This window comes from Epinephelus fuscoguttatus, linkage group LG20 (genome assembly GCF_011397635.1).
Source record: "Epinephelus fuscoguttatus linkage group LG20, E.fuscoguttatus.final_Chr_v1".
NCBI classification, from domain to species: Eukaryota; Metazoa; Chordata; class Actinopteri; order Perciformes; family Serranidae; genus Epinephelus; species Epinephelus fuscoguttatus.
In genome coordinates, this window is record NC_064771.1 from 1,506,479 (window position 1) to 1,524,554 (window position 18,076).

At 41.7% G+C, this 18,076-nt stretch overlaps 1 protein-coding gene across 1 annotated transcript in view; it reads right to left on the reverse strand.

The window, feature by feature from the left end:
- The window catches only part of fasn (fatty acid synthase), a 96,386-nt gene that overhangs the window by 67,896 nt on the left and 10,414 nt on the right, over positions 1-18,076 (reverse strand). Inside the window, exons 3-4 of the mRNA XM_049563855.1 lie at positions 7,982-8,134; positions 7,552-7,725 (exon numbers count right to left, since the gene is read on the reverse strand). Of these exons, the coding sequence (XP_049419812.1) occupies positions 7,552-7,725; positions 7,982-8,134 (327 nt within the window). The remainder of the gene's footprint in view (positions 1-7,551; positions 7,726-7,981; positions 8,135-18,076) is intronic.

Here is an 18,076-nt window from a genome sequence, read left to right on the forward strand (position 1 = left end):
GAAGAAGAAGAAGAAAATAAAATACAATATATTGTAGGGGAAAAAACTACAAAACAGGGACAAACGAGAAATCATAAACAGACTTAGAATGAGAAATATAAATTCACATTTCATGTTCAAGGATTAGGAAGAAGCAACGTGCTTGTCTAGTCCTACCCCCAATCTCAAGCTATACTAATCCATCACTAAGCAGATAGACACATTACATAAATACACTCTCCCCTTGATCGATCAACCAAACATTTAAACCACTGCACTACTTAATACCTTAGAATCAACTGTACCCTGTGTATAAGACAAATATGAAAATACGAACTAACTATACCAAAAACAGTCTCACCCTGAGCGTGCATTACATTCCTTCTACTCATTTCAGCACTTTGTGAAAATACTGTCTTTGTACCTGTTTTTGAACGATTTGAAATTTTACTTTGTTTTTTATCTTCACCCAGTGCGTCCCACAAAATCATCCCACAAACTGATATACACATACTTTTGAGAGTGGTGAGAAAACACTGTTGTTTCAAGTTTAATCTACCTCTTAAATTGTTAATTTGAGTCAAACCACATCTTTATTTAATTAATTCTGATGTGACCACCTCCAGAAGCTGCTGTAAATTGTCCTCAGAGCAGAAAATGTTCGTATCATCTGCAAATGACATGAATTTCAATATTTTTGATACTTTACATACGTCATGAACTAAAACTGACCCCTGTGGGACTCCACAAGTAATGTCCAAACATGAAGATTTATGTTCACCAATCTGCACTAACTTGTGACGGTTCCGTATATAGCGATTCACTCAGTTCAACACAACCCCTCTGATGCCATACCTTTCAAGTTTATTGATTAATATGTCATAGTCAATGGTATCAAATGCTTATTTAAATCAATAAATACCCCTATGGCATATTTTTTGTCATCTATAAATGTTGTTATTTCTTCTATTAGCTCTATCGGTACCATAGATGTTGATCTATTTTCTTTGGAGCCATATTGACTGTCCGTCAACAGGTTGTGCTTCTCAATGAAATCATCCAACCTTGCAGCAGTTTCTCCAATATTCAAGAGAACTTGGGGGGTAAGGACACAGGCCTTTAATTGGTGAAGTGATGTTTATCCCTAGCTTTAAATACTGCAACAACTTTTGCCATTTTATTTAGCATGGAAATGTACTAGTTTTAAAACATGAATTGCAGATGCAATGGTTTTACAATTCAATCATTGATTTTCTTCACTCAAGTCATATCAATTTCATTGCAATCAGTAGACATTTTATTTTTACACTTACTTACAATGTTCAGGATTTCTTTTTTAGGGGTTCAAGCCTGAAGGGCTAAAAGCCTTTTGTTTTTGTACTGTTTTATTATTATTTTTATTATTATTATTATTATTCAGAAATGTTTTCGCAAATTTCTGTGAGATGGTACATCGTAGAGACATGACATTTTCACCAATGATTGGAAGTTGTGTGCAAATGCTGCTCAAGATATAGAATTGCCAATAGGCCAGATGGGGGCTCTATAATTAAAGTCAAGGGAAATTTGGTTTTGAAGGGCCACCACCCTCACACTGTATGTCAGATTGACTTGAAACTTGACACACATGGTTAGGTTAAGGAGTTCTACGAAAGCCTGAAAAAAACCTCAAAATCCATCCAGTAGATTGTCCACCATATTTAATTTTTTTGAAAAACACCTTTTTGACATCTCCTCCTAAGGCGTAGGTCCAATTTGTACCAAATGTTCTGTAGATCATCATGGGATGGAGCTTTACAAAAGATATCACAGACTTTATGATATTTCAGTCCGTTTTGATTAGAATTACCAATGAACTTTAGAGGGGGTGTGGCTCAGCACATAAATAGATTTTACTTCTTAACCGTTGAGCCAATTGTCACAAAACTTACAGAAAATGTCGACATAAGTATCTGAATGATTCCGTGCAAGTTTGACTCAAATCAACCAATAGGGGGCACTACACAAGCAAAAAGTTGATATCTCATAATCAGCAAGGGATATATGTACGAAACTTAGTTCGCATCATCTAGGGTCATGTATCAGTCGTGGCACAACATTTGAAAATGATTGCTTCACATTCCATATTTCTAAAAATCATTATAAATAACCAGTCAACAGAGATGAAAGTTTTTCACCACATCCACTGAATTGTGACAAAACTTTGACTCGCTGCAACCTATAGTCAATTTAGAAGTCCAACGGTTTGCTCACAGTGATATGCATTATCTTGTTGTAATTTGTACTGTATGCACAAAGTTTTCTGTTTCATCTCATTTTTAACCAAATGACACCAAAATATTTGGCAATATATCTGAAATCAACAGAATGATGTGCATATTTTTTCTTTAACTGTTATTGATATCTCACTGTGTTGTAAAGATTATGGCTGCGTTTCCCAGTTAAGATCGATCTTAAGACTTAAGAGCACAGTTAAGAACATCTTAGCTAAGAAGGCTCGCTAAGATAAGAGTGTTTCCCAGATGAGTTCTTAATGCCCTTCTTAGGATCGCTCCTAAGATCGCTCTTTAAGAAGTTCTTAACAGGAGCTGTCCATTACTGCGGTGCTGAAACGAAATCAACCAATCTCAGGCAAATCGATCACTCACCACTTAATCAGCGCATAAGTCACACACAGCTCTGCTACCTAATGCACTAATTCCCTGCTGCTCATGTGTATGTGTGTTCTTATAATGCCAATGAAAAACTAAGACGATAAATATTTATTAATGACCTATGTTCATGACAAAAACAAGACTGCAACTAAATAAGAAGTAGTCTTGGTAAGACAATCATGAGGAAATGTATTATATTTAACCCTCTGCGGTCCAGAACCGTGCCAGCGCGTCAAAATCACGTGACCGATTTGAGACGACGTAGCAGCAACACGCAGCCTCGCTGAGTCTCTGTTTCATTTTGTGTGGAAAGTGCAAACTTCAAACTTTCTACCACTTTTTAAATCGTCTTGATAGGCCATATAAAACCAGACTTATGATAAATAATAAACGCCATGATTTTCCTGAATATTGTTGTCACGTTTGATCCATGTTTGATGCAGGAAGAAACGGTAAAAACGGGCCGTTCAGCCTGACGAAAGTGCTGAAGGCAACAGCAAAAAACAAAAAACAAAACGACACCCCCTTTCCTATTGGTTGAAAAATGCACCACGTCAACCAATCACAAAATTGTATGGCAACACACATCATTTGTTGCTGGGGAAGAGGGGGAAGTAGTGGGAGTGACAGCAGCGAGAGAGACAGCGATCGCGATCACAGATAGAGTTGGGATTTGTGACATTTAGCGTGTTTGGAGTGTATAGTTAGTGTGTGGTGTAGTGTGTTTTGGAAGAGGAGAGAGGAAAATGAGCCTCAGATGACCGCATTGAGCGGTACTCGGAGGTCCGCACAGAGGAGCGGACGATGTGGCAGGGCACACCCACCAGGTCCGGATCTCTGTTTGCTCAGGCAGCAGAGCCACACAGTGTGTGTCACTCCTCCTGTTGTCCTCCTGTTGTGTCCTCCTCCTATAGTGTGTTGTGGTGGACAGGAACTGTTTTTCAGAGTGGCACAAATAATTTGTGTAAAATCACGTAGGAGAAAAGCAAGCACTCTCAAAATAAATCCCCTAGAAAGGTGCACGGCCAAGAACAGCAACAAACACAAACGTTTCGACAGAAGAAGACTTTATGTCGAAACGTCTGTGTTTCTGGTACTGCTACCCAAGTTGGTTTATTAAATTTACCAAAAGGACATTTGTGAGTGCTGGCATTTTTCCCTTTGACAAATAATTTGTGTGGCATCTGATTGTTTTGTAAGTAGGCTAGTTGTTCAAAAACGCCTGAGGCATTGCTTGCATTTTAATGTAAATAGTTATGTATAACATTGTTGTTTGCTAAATTAGGACATATGTTTTTGAAGTTTACAATTTATATTTTTATTCTAAGTTACAAAAATGGTTCGTTAGACATGTTTGTGGTTTTCACAGTAAAAAATCAAACTTTTCCTACTCGGATTTTATGTTTTTTTGTGTGATTATAGGTCCACTGTGTTAATACAGTATGTCAAAATGAAAAAATAACTGTAAAGTCACACAGGTGAGGTTGTGCTGAAAAGAATGATACCAAACAAGGCAAGGTAAACAGTTTTTTAAGGTGAAATTTAAAGGTAAAATGAAAAGTAGTCAAAAACGGCCAATAACCCCCTAGACCCCATAGGGTTAAACAAAAATATGAAAGACGGACGAAAGGACAAATGAACTTAAGGATCTGCATTGTATCCTGACCACATTGTATCCTACTTGCATTCACCAACGTTGTGTCTCTGCTAATGATCATCTTAACGTGACCAGTTCACGGAGGTATAAACTATGAAAACAAACAGGGGGTGCTGAGCGAAAAAAACGTTCAAGGGCCACTGTGTAAAATGGGTTGAAATCAGTGGTCAAATTCTAGATTGCAGGGCTCACTCACTCACCCCTCCCGTCGGGTAAATGACGGTCAATCAATCAATCAATTTTATTTATAAAGCCCAATATCACAAATCACAATTTGCCTCACAGGGCTTTACAGCATATGACATCCCTCTGTCCTTAAGACCCTCACAGCGGATAAGGAAAAACTCCCCAAAAAAAACCCCTTTAACGGGGAAAAAAAAACCGGTAGAAACCTCAGGAAGAGCAACTGAGGAGGGATCCCTCTTCCAGGACGGACAGACGTGCAATAGATGTCGTACAGAACAGATCAACATGATAAATTAACAGTAATCCATATGACACAGAGAGAGAGAGAGAGAGAGAGAGATGCAGGTAATGACAGTATCTTACAACAACATTAATGAAAGTAATAATATTATAGTTATAGTTCTGGTTACTGCGGTACAATATGTTGAAAGTATGTATTAATACCTGGCAGTATACATGTGTGACAATAATCATGTGTATAATAACAGAAGAAGTATGACTAATGACTAATGATGGCAGCACTACGGTGGTCTTGTAGGGACAAAAAGCCTTGCGCACGAGGTTTTCAGGAGTAGGTCTATCTAGCAACGAGGTAAATGTTTATTTAGAAATCTAAGCCATGTTACGATATTGTAATGAATCCCACACGAGCAGGAGACCAGAGGAGCGTTCAGAAAGGCCACTTTATTTGAGCACTCCAAAAACTCCGGTAACACTCCAGGGGGTAAAAGACTCCGTCCCAAACTCTGATTCTTCTAGCGTAACAGACACACTCCATATACACATACTCATTTACCATACCGAGTGGGGACCCCTTCCCCTCTCTGCTCCACCAATCTCCAGCCCACACACTGACTGACAGTGTAGCCTGTAAACAGAGCTCAGCTGTTTATTTAGCCTAGCAATATCTCCGGACTATAGTAGCTGCAATGGACAACTTTGAACGCGATTTTGAAGAGTTTCTTGTAGCGGACACAGACCCAGAGCCATACCTGTTTGAGCCGGAGCATACAGATGAGGAACTCCATGTGTTTGATGCTGAGCGGGTGAGAAGAGAGGCTGAATAGGCTAATTCAGAACGCAGCTGCACGTGTACTGACAGGAACTAAGAGGCAAGAACACATTTTTCCTGTTTTAGCCTCTCTGCACTGGCTCCCTGTAAAATCCAGAATTGAATTTAAAATCCTACTCCTAACTTATGAAGCTCTAAATGGTCGGACTCCGTCATATCTTAGAGAGCTCATAGTGCCATATTATCCCACCAGAACACTGCGCTCTGAGAATGCAGGGCTACTCGTGGTCCCTAAAGTTACCAAAAGTAGATCAGGAGCCAGAGCCTTTAGCTATCAGGCTCCTCTCCTGTGGAATCATCTTCCTGTTGCACTCCGGGAGGCAGACACCGTCTCCACATTTAAGACTAGACTTGTTATAAAAGTTATTTTCAGAGTCAATATTTTGTTTAAAGTCATACATACCAGTTGCATATTCAATAGATAGTTCAAGTTTTTCACGTTCTGTAAGGTGTACTAGTATTCTAGTGAAACTAGCAAGTTTCATGAATGTGAAAAATGCTCACGCACTGTTTGCAGGCTGACCCGAGTTTATGTGCTGGTGTCCCAGGAGTTTTCTCCATCAGTGATTACTGATATTTGCCCAGTTCTTGAATGTCCTTTATGACGAGTACTTTTGCTGTTTCTTGTGAGCCATTCAGCTTTATGAATACTTTGCAGTTGGATGTCTATGCTGATTGTATTTTGTTCTGCTTCCTCAGGAAGCAAGCCTGTCAGGCGATGTCAGCATTTTCCTTCGTCATGTGTTTATTGATGTTCAAGTTAGTTTCTCTCAATTTTCTCCTCTGTTTGAGTAATGACTGTGTTTCCTATTTACAAAGCCAATTGCTTTTATTTTTTTATTTTGTTTATTTTATGACATGCTTCACTGTTGTTGTCCACTGATATTCCTTTGTTGTGGAAGAAGGCAATCAACTGTTGCTCTATGGAGTCCAGATCAGGCTCAGTGGGCTCTGCACCGTCTGCCGCTGCTGCCCGAGCATAAGACCAGGGTCTGGTCTCCACCTCGCTAACAATAATGTCATTCATTCGGGTATACTGCTCCAGGTCTTCTACCTGAGCCTCCAGGAAAGCTATCCTCTTATCTTTATCTGTGTTATGTCTCTTCAACTCCTTGACTTCTCCCAACAACTCCATTATAATCTTCTGCTGCTTGAGATGGTTGTAATTTCTTTAAAAAAAAAAAAAATAAATAAATACTCCAGTGTTCTCTTTATTTCGTCCACTTTCTCGTTGGTAATATTACAGTTCTTTTTTGGTTGTGGCATTGTTTATTTGAATAAAGTCTGTGTCAATACCAGCCCAGTCAGACACAGTTACAACAGCCACAGCCACGGCTAGACCAGCTAACTTACTTAGCTAGCTTGCCGGCCGACGTCGTCTTTCAGGTCCGTTTTCCAAAATCCTCTTCACAGTCGGACAATAGTCAAGAGCCAAATGTATCTCAGTTATGTATGATCCGATGTCCGTAATTCAAACTCAGTTGTCTTTAACTAAATACCGTCAAAAAGAGATACCAAAACAACACAGAGACAGCATCACCACAACCCAGAACCGGAAGGTTGATGACCCTAGTGATTTACACCCCTAGTTGGAAGTACTAACTAACAATACTAACAGCGAGCATTTTCCTGGAGTCTCCTCGTGACACATCACGTTCACAAGAATGAGACAGATGCAAGATCACAGTGACCTTGACCTTTGACCACCAAAATCTAATCAGTTCATCCCTGAGTCCAAGTGAACATTGGTGCCAAATTTGAAGAAATTCCCTCCTGTTTTACTTGAGATATTGCGATCACAAGAATGGAATGGAAGACGGACAGACAACTCAAGAATATAATGCCTTGGGCCATGGCTATCACCGGCACAGAGGCATGGAAAGAGTGAAGTTGCACTGTGACATCCCCTGCTCAGTCTGCATGTGCGTGTGTATGCTTCAGTGTTAACAGCCAAAGAATGACAGTGTATGTTGGAGATGGGTTGAGTTGAGTTGTGTGCTTACCGCTGAAGTCAAAGAAGTAAGAGAGTCTGTTGGCCAACATGGCGCGCTGGCAGCCAGTCATACTGTAGCCCAGGAGCTCCTCTGGATCTCTGCTGAATGCTTCGCCAGCCTCCGAGCCACTCACCCCAATGTAGACACCCGTTTTACTGCCACGCAGTGTGGCCGGGTTCAGTCCTGTATCACATCATTATTTTTTAAACCATTTACTCTGTACGTCATCAGGTAGCTTCACTCAGATAATCAGCCCGCTATTAAAGTAAAACACAAATTTTAAAAACCTTGACAGAGAAAAAAAAAAAAAAAAAAAAAAAAAACACACATCAGTCCAGCAAACATTTACTGTGATGCTTTCCCTCCATTTCTAGCCACTTTCACTCATATTATGCTCCTTTATCAATGCTAAGGCTTTCTTGAAGCTTAGTTTCCTCACCTGCATCTATGATAGACTCGTAGGCAATCTCCAGCATGATACGGAGCTGGGGGTCCATGGTGTGTGCCTGTTTCGGGTGGACTCCAAAGAAGGCTGCATCAAAGTGGCCGATGTCCTTCAGTTTACCATTCCTCTTTGGAAGACCATACAGACCTATAAAACAGCAAAAGATGAAAAAAGTTTTATTGATAACAAATGATAAATCTTCAAAAGAGGCACTTAATACAAGAGAGACAGTGTGAGATGGAATGCATGCACTGATGCTGCTACCAAATATATTTGCAAAGATGTGGTGTCTTTCAACACTATTTAAAAGCAACATTCAGAGACGTCTTAACCACACCTGACCGCCAGTATGAGGTTAACCTATCTTTTCTCGTAAAATGTCTGGTGTAAATGGTATCACCAGTGTTATTAAGACTTTACTAAGGAAAAATTATCCGATCATTTTGAGTTTGTTTATGTTCATGATGAATCATCTCTACGTACTAAATTTGTTTTGGAGTACCACAAGGTTCTGTGCTTGGACCAATTCTGTTCTTTTTATATATGCTTCCCTTAGGTAACATTATTAGAAATCACTCTGTAAATTTCCATTGCTATGTGGATGATACACAACTGTATTTATCGATAAAGCCAGAAGAAACGGATCAATTAACTAAACTTCAAAAATGCCTTAAAGCAGAGATCTTCAACAGGGGGTCCGCGAACCCTAGGGGGTCCACGGAGGTACTGCAGAGGGGTTGTGACATTTTTGGTTGATTAGACAATTTTTTATATTTTTTCCCCCCATTTTTTCCCCACAAATTATACTGTCTTTAAATACACATTAACATTAATCCAACATATTGTAGCAAATGGATAAATGGAAGCAGAAGATGTTATCTTTCAGTCAGAAATAAACACATTCAGCTGCACACAGGAGCTCTCTCAAACTGGGCACCGGTTGACTCACAGCCCCTATTGCTGCTGTGCCAATCACGTGGCCACTTATTACATGCTAGCTCTGTCAGGTTCCCCGTGATTGGCCGAGAGCCTATTTAGTCCCCAGTAGTGTTGTCAAAAAAATCTATTCTCAGATTAGTATCGATACTAAAACTTAGTATCGATTTAGATATCAACTTGCACGGGTAACGATACTGAAAGTGCCATCGTTTGATCTGCCGGTTCGCGCAAATATCAGCCGACTCTGACCATATCACACAGGCACAGCTGCAGATAGGCAGCCTCTCACCTCACAGCAGCAGCCCAGACCTGGACGCACACACACATGCGACGTGAACATAGCAAGTGCAAGCAGTTCGAGTCCGAGTCCTTTGCGACCAGTTGTGGTTGAAAATGTTAAAAGCAAGATTGCTGTGTGGAAATATTTTGGATATGAAGCAAATGATCAGGGAAAGCTGAAAGACGTCGACATGCCCATTAAAGCAATGCTACAAAGTGGTCACCACCAAGTCAAGTAACGTCACTGACTTGGCCAAGCATTTGAAAGACCGGCACTCCGAGCTGTACGAGAGTATCGATAGGTCAGTAAAGCTCCAGTTTAAACATGTAAATCAGGCCTATTCAGTTAGCGGCCCAGAAGCAACATCTGAGTGGCACGGGCAGGGATCGGTACCGAGACCCAGTGTTAAACGGCCCGAGGCAAATTTAATCAAGACTGTAATATAGTAAGCTCTGACGTTATTGGCTCTTACTTTTGGTTTCACTCTCACACACGCACGCGCGCGAGTGGAGCCTGTGTTGCGTTCAGGCGTTGTCACGTAAATAACAAATTCCAGCACTTGAGTAGGCCATAACACAACAGCACAACACTGCTGCTGCCGCTGCATGCCACCATTTTTTTGTTTTAACTGACGCATCGACGCTAATAATTGGCGACGTAGTTACATAGTTAATGGCCTCGACGACGTCAACGCATTGCCCCAGCCCTAACAACTATCATATATTAATTAGGGCTGGGAAAGTTAATGCGTTATTAACGCGTTAACTTTGAACCGCGCATTGAACTTGCATGAGCGCGCATGAACTGGAAAAGAAAAGCACTGCACTGACAGAAAATGGAGGAAGATACACAGCTCTTAAGTGGACATTTTCATTTTAAATCTCTCCCGGATGGTGGAGTTGATAAAAGTAAGGTTATCTGTAACCACTGCAAAGCTGAGCTGTCTTATCATCGAAGAAGCTCGGCACACCACTGATGTCGACAAACCACCCTCCCAAAACAGTGGAGGGAGGCTCCGACAGACTACGCTGGATGCAGCTTGTGGGAGAAGTATTGATGAACAAAAATGTGACAAGCTAACAAATGCCATGGCGAAGTGGATAGCTAGAAACTGCAGGCCGATGAGTATTGTGGAAGATGTCCGTCTGAGAGACATTCTTCGGATCGCAAGGAATGACTACACGTATGAGCTTCCTTCAAGACATGCCATCACAACAACAATACACAAGCTATATGAAAAAGAGAGGGCTACAAAAGTGACAGAATTGCAAAGCACGCCAACTGTTACTCTCACTGGTGACTACTGGACCTCACTAGGTAACCACAATTACCTCTGTGTTACAGTGCATTATATTGATGAACAGTGGGAACTGCACTCACATGCCCTAACTGTAATGAACACCGAAGAGAGACATTTTGCTGAAACATGCACTGAACATTTCGTGCAAATTGCACAGCAGTGGAATGTTTCGGATAAAGTCAGCACATTTAGCACAGATAGTGCAAGAAATATGATCGCTGCTGCCAGACATCTGCCCGTCAAACACAGTCCAGTGAATGCTGCAGAGTTAGAACAAAAACAAATTCAACATGGTCAAAAGAAGGAATCACTTATACAAGACGTTCCGACCAGATGGAATTCCACGGTGGACAGAATTAAAAGCGTCTGCAGAAACGAACAGCTACTGAGGGATGTCCTTGCCACACACAACACCAACGTTGCCATGCCAACCGCAGCTGAAATGGACAAGCTGCAGAAACTGGAAACAGTACTGGATGCCTGCAGGTAAATTTTAGGTCTTATATTTCTTGTGTGTGTGTGTGTGTGTGTGTGTGTGTGTGTGTGTGTGTGAGAGAGAGTGTGTAAGTGTGAGTGAGTGAGTGAGTGAGTGAGTGAGTGAGTGAGTGAGTGAGTGAGTGAGAGAGAGAGAGAGAGAGAGAGAGAGAGAGAGAGAATGAAATCTGAATATGAAGAGGACTTTTAGTGTGTATTTGCAAATAGTGAATGCAATTAAACTACAATAGTTTTTGTGTGTGTAAGTGTATGTAATACATTTCAACTACAATTGTTTTGATTTTTCTGTGCAGGTATGTCACTGAACTTCTGGGAGGAGAGATGTATGTGTCATGCTCTGTAGTTCTGCCTGCTTTTTGCCATCTTGCCCAGATGACGACTTCTGAGGATGACCCTGCCGACTTGGTGAAATTCAAGTCTACATTCACAACAGATCTTGAGACACGCAAGGGAAATGCCAACATTGCATATCTGAAGATTGCCACTGTGCTGGACCCGAGATTCAAGGACCTAAAGTCTCTACCCAGAGCTGAGCGGGGTAAGGTGTGGGCCTCGGTCACCAACTTACTCAAGGATCAGGGGGTTGTTCCAGAGAGACCTGTGGGAGCAACAGCATCAGAGCCTGCAAAGAAAAAGGTAGCCCTATTGGCTGCCTCATCAGAGTCTGATTCTGAAGAGGAGGAAGAAGTTGTTGAAAGCTGCGTGCGTCGATACAGAGCGGAGCCCACCATCAGTACAGATGCCTGTCCATTAGACTGGTGGTCAAAACATGCAGGCTCACACAGCAGGCTGGCCTCCATTGCAAAGAAGTATCTGGCCACACCCGCCACATCTGTACCTTGTGAAAGGTTGTTTTCTCTTGCGGGTCATATTATACACAAGCAGAGAGTTTCTCTATCATCTGAAAATGTAAATGGCCTTGTGTGTCTTAGCAACTGGCTTGGTACAGAGTAAGAAAATGTAAAGTCTGAGGAATGGATAAATGTGAAGTTAATTTTGTCATGGTTTAACTACTCAGCCTGCATCGCTGATTCCTCAAAGGAAATCCTGTACATCAAACATGGACTTCACAGACTAAAAAATCCATTGCAAAGTAAATCCCAGCTGTGTACTATAATAATTTTGTGCTAAATCACTTTACCTCACTATAGCAGGGACACTTGCTACTGAATATTGACGATTCCTGCTGCTAGTTGATAAAAGGAAAATTGTTCTTGTTGCTACCTTGAAAAGGGAAAATGTTTCTGTTGGTACACTAGTATCTGGTAAAAGAAGGATGAAAAACTGATTTATTGAAGGACTGACACTTTCTGTTGGCACCAGTTTTAAGTTCCTAAAATATTTCCTTGCTGTTGCTCTCAAGCAAGGTACCTGTTTAATCTTGTTATGAACCTGGCTCTTGACTTTGGGGAAAACTTGTTTTTCAGTAACAAACGAGATAAAACGTTAATGCCCTGGCAGTGGCCTCAAATAACTTTGGTATTATATTTGATTTTATATTTGTTATTTATTTAGATATTTATTTTGAGTTGAGATTTCTAAGAAATATTTTGTTGACTGCTACCATTTCGTGGTACTGACTGTACCATTTCATTTCAGAATAAAAATGTTTAATACACTACCTCTGAATTCATTATTAAATTTTGAGCATAAAAATGTTTTTTTTTTAAAATGCGATTAATCACAATTAAAAATTTTAATCATTGCCCAGCACTAATATTAATATATCCCTACAACGTATTGTACCACAATATCATATCATTAGTCATACTTCTACTGTTATTATACACATATGATTACTGTCATATATATATATATATATATATATATATATACTATCAGATATTAATATATACTTTCAACATATTGTACCACAATAGCCGTAATTATTATTGTAATATTATTACTTAAATTAATGTTGTTGTAAGCCGTTATCATTACTGTCTGTCCTGCATCTCCCTCTCTCTTTGTCTCTCTTCATATATTATTTTGTCATATAGATTACTGTTAATTTATCATGTTGATCTGTTCTGTATGACATCTATTGCACGTCTGTCCGTCCTGGAAGAGGGACCCCTCCTCAGTCCCCTTTAAAAGGTTTTTTTGGGGGGGAGCTTTTCCTCATCTGCAGTGAGGGTCCAAAGGTCAGAGGGATATCGTATGCTGTAAAGCCCTCTGAGGCATGGTGATGTCTAGGTTCCCCTAGACCAGGGACATAATAGATGATTTAAAATGCGAGAGCACTTTAAACGTTTACCAGGCAGAGAGTCAATGTTAAAAGATAGTGTTGGGATTCACAGGACCACAGATGATTTGTCATTTGGTAAAATCTAAACTGGACATTTAAAGGCTTCCTTCTCTGCATGCTCTTTGTTCTCCAAAGACAGCTATTTGACACCCATCTCCAGGATGTCTCACCTCACACCTCCGTGAGATACAAGTCTCACAACTTGATTGGACAGGACAGGCATCTGTAGAAGGTCTGCTCCCTTCAGACAGTCCACTCTCTTACTCAGGAACTGCGGAGCAGCCCACACCTCTTTCCTGCTGGGCCTGGAAAAGCCCAGATGCTCAGGCCCTTGCTCCTTGCCCTGAACCGTCAAAGGTGGGGCAATTGCTAAGAGACTCTCCTTTTCCTGGACCACGACTTGCCCACGCTCAAGGCTGAGGCAAACCTGAACCAGAGAAGTTAGACTTGCAAGCACAAGGTTTGCAACTAGCTTTCCAGCAACAAGGAACTAAGTGAGTTAGCACCCAGCATCTAACTCTGCAAGGACCCTGAGCGACTGGCTTCCTCGGATCAGAACCTTTTGCAACAAGGACCCAGCAAAGACTGCAGCTGGAACCCCAGCTCTTATATATATTATACACACACACACACACACACACACATTATACATATATATATATATATATATATATATATATATATACAGTACAGGCCAAAAGTTTGGACACACCTTCTCATTCAATGCGTTTTCTTTATTTTCATGACTATTTACATTGTAGATTCTCACTGAAGGCATCAAAACTATGAATGAACACATGTGGAGTTATGTACTTAACAAAAAAAGGTGAAATAACTGAAAACATGTTTTATATTCTAGTTTCTTCAAAATAGCCACCCTTTGCTCTGATTACTGCTTTGCACACTCTTGGCATTCTCTCCATGAGCTTCAAGAGGTAGTCACCTGAAATGGTTTCCACTTCACAGGTGTGCCTTATCAGGGTTAATTAGTGGAATTTCTTGCTTTATCAATGGGGTTGGGACCATCAGTTGTGTTGTGCAGAAGTCAGGTTAATACACAGCCGACAGCCCTATTGGACAACTGTTAAAATTCATATTATGGCAAGAATCAATCAGCTAACTAAAGAAAAACGAGTGGCCATCATTACTTTAAGAAATCAAGGTCAGTCAGTCCGGAAAATTGCAAAAACTTTAAATGTGTCCCCAAGTGGAGTCGCAAAAACCATCAAGCGCTACAACGAAACTGGCACACATGAGGACCGACCCAGGAAAGGAAGACCAAGAGTCACCTCTGCTTCTCAGGATAAGTTCATCCGAGTCACCAGCCTCAGAAATCACAAGTTAACAGCAGCTCAGATCAGAGAGCAGATGAATGCCACACAGAGTTCTAGCAGCAGACCCATCTCTAGAACAACTGTGAAGAGGAGACTGCGCGAATCAGGCCTTCATGGTCAAATAGCTGCTAGGAAACCACTGCTAAGGAGAGGCAACAAGCAGAAGAGATTTGTTTGGGCCAAGAAACACAAGGAATGGACATTAGACCAGTGGAAATCTGTGCTTTGGTCTGATGAGTCCAAATTTGAGATCTTTGGTTCCAACCGCCGTGTCTTTGTGAGACGCAGAAAAGGTGAACGGATGGATTCCACATGCCTGGTTCCCACTGTGAAGCATGGAGGAGGAGGTGTGATGGTGTGGGGGTGTTTGGCTGGTGACACTGTTGGGGATTTATTCAAAATTGAAGGCACACTGAACCAGCATGGCTACCACAGCATCCTGCAGCGACATGCCATCCCATCCGGTTTGCGTTTAGTTGGACGATCATTTATTTTTCAACAGGACAATGACCCCAAACACACCTCCAGGCTGTGTAAGGGCTATTTGACCAAGAAGGAGAGTGATGGAGTGCTGCGGCAGATGACCTGGCCTCCACAGACACCAGAGCTGAACCCAGTCGAGATGGTTTGGGGTGAGCTGGACCGCAGAGTGAAGGCAAAGGGGCCAACAAGTGCTAAACACCTCTGGGAACTCCTTCAAGACTGTTGGAAAACCATTTCAGGTGACTACCTCTTGAAGCTCATCGAGAGAATGCCAAGAGTGTGCAAAGCAGTAATCAGAGCAAAGGGTGGCTATTTTGAAGAAACTAGAATATAAAACATGTTTTCAGTCATTTCACCTTTTTTTGTTAAGTACATAACTCCACGTGTTCATTCATATTTTTGATGCCTTCAGTGAGAATCTACAATGTAAATAGTCATGAAAATAAAGAAAACGCATTGAATGAGAAGGTGTGTCCAAACTTTTGGCCTGTACTGTAGATATATATATACACACAAAATGACAATAACACACTGACTAGAAGAGCCTTAAATCACACATGGACAACAGACAGACCACCAGATTACTGTCCTGCTTTGTTTGCAAAATGGCTCACTGACAGAAGTTTTAGCAAATAAATGTTGGCTTGGTCAGAAGGTTGTCGGTGCCTGTCGGGGCAGCAACCGAAGAACCCGCTGGTGGACACTAGCGGTGAGGGAGGCCATCAGGCTGAAGAAGGAGGCCTTTTGGGTCTGGCTTGCCCAGGGGTCTCCTGAAGCAGCAGACAAGTACCGGTTGGCCAGAAGGGCTGCAGCTGTGGCGGTCGCTGAAGCCAAAACCCGGGTGTGGGAGGAGTCCGGGGAGGCTATGGAGAAGGACTTTCGGTTGGCCTCAAGAAAGTTCTGGCAGACCGTTAACTGACTCAGGAAGGGAAAGCAGGGCTTGTCTCAGGCTGTGCTCAGCAGAGAGGGAAACTGCTGACCCGAACTGGAGACATTGTCAGGAAGTGGAAGGAGCACTTTGAGGACCTCCTGAACCCGGTCATCACGTACACTGAGAACGAGGCAGAGCCTGAGGACTCGGGGGAACTCTCGCCCATATCCCTGGCGGAGGTCACTGAGGTAGTTAATAAGCTCCCCAGTGGCAAGGTGCCGGGTGTGGATGAGATTCGCCCTGCTGAAGGTTCTGTGCACTGTTGGGCTGTCTTGGCTGACACACCTGTTCAGTGTCGCGTGGAGGTCGGGTACAGTGTCTGCAGAGTGGCAGACCGAGGTGGTGGTCCCCATCTTCAAAAAAGGGGACCGGAGGGTGTGCTCCAACTATCGGGGTATCACGCTGCTCAGCCTCCAATGCGGATTCCATCCTGGTCATGGAACAGTGGACCAGTTCTTTACCCTTGCAAGGCTGCTGGAGGGGGTGTGGGAGTTTGCCTATCCAGTCTACATGTGCTTTGTGGACCTGGAGAAGGCTTACGACCGCGTCCCTCGAGGGGTCTTGTGGGAGGTACTACAGGTCTGCTCTGCAGCAGCAAACTGAATGATGCTGATTTACATGAGAATTCATGTAAAATGGAGGTTGAACCACAGACATAAATTACAAAAAGCCTGTAAAGTATTTTAATAAATTAACCATAATCATTATTAAAACAATTAGAGACTGAGAACAAACTGATATACGAGTCTGATAATATTTTAATAAATCAACATCATATCAGACATCATCGTCGTATCGTGTTTCTGTGACTTCCTGTACGGACTTAAGGCTGCCGGAAACTGTCAGGCTGAATCCAAATGACTTCACCCCACTTGCAGACTTGCTAACTTTGCGAACGCTAAGTCTGGGAGGGCTGAGGGCTGTCCAAAGCTATAATTCATTCAGTCCACAAAGGGCCTCAAGCAGACTTTCTGCAGACTTCCAGAGAGTCCGCTTGGGGTGCAGACTTCAGCAGACTTCACTGATTTAATAACCCACAATTCATTGCAATGTGGGATGAGACATTGTGGGTTTTTCAACTGTCGAAAAAAAAAAAAATGTATGAATGTGTAAAAATACTTATTGATAGTGACTGATAGTGATTCAAATGTTACTTGAATTGTGTAGGCCAGAAATAACACTCAACCACATCATGATACAGAAATATGTAGAAGTACAGGCTGTAGAGGGAATGAAAATTAATTTTATTATTGCAGCCTATCAGGTTGCACAGTGTAATAGGCTAAAAAAAAATTGGTTGAAAAACAACAAAATAAAGTCTTTTAATGTCAGTAATACCCAACTTACTGAGTTTTTGTCCTGTCCTCATTTACAAACATTTCTGTTTTTTGAAAGCGTGTAGCCTATATATATATATATATATATATATATATATATATATATATATTTATATTTATATATATATTTTTTTTTTTTTTTTTTTTTTTTAATACATTTTTTGTTCAGACACAAAAAAGGCTATACTATACTAACTATATTCTTCAACTTATAAGACATATACCGATCAGCCAAAACATTAAAACCATTGGCGGGTTAAGTGAATAACATTGATCATCTTGTTACAGTGCAATGTTCTGCTGGGAAACCTTGGATCCTGCCATTCATGTGGATGCTACTTGACGTGCTCCACCCACCCGAACACCGTTGCAGACCAAGTAAACCCCCTCATGGCAGCAGCACTGGTCAATGGCAGTGGCCCCCCCAGCAGGACAATGCACCCTGCCACACCTCAGGAATGACCCCTGGAATGGGAGAAAGAGCTCAAGGCATTAACTTGGCCTTCAAATACCCCAGATCCCAATCTGATCAACCATCTGAGGAAGGTGCTGTTACCCCAGAGGTACCCCCAATCCATGGTGGGTCCTCCTTGGACCTGACTTGGCTCTGACCTGTCAAGGGTGTTATTTTCAGATCTTTTGAGTCCCTTGGCTTGTGAGGTGGGGTACTAGCACATCTTACAGATGTTTGATCAGATCAGGATCCAAGGAATTTGGATTCCTTGAGCTCTTTGCGATGTTC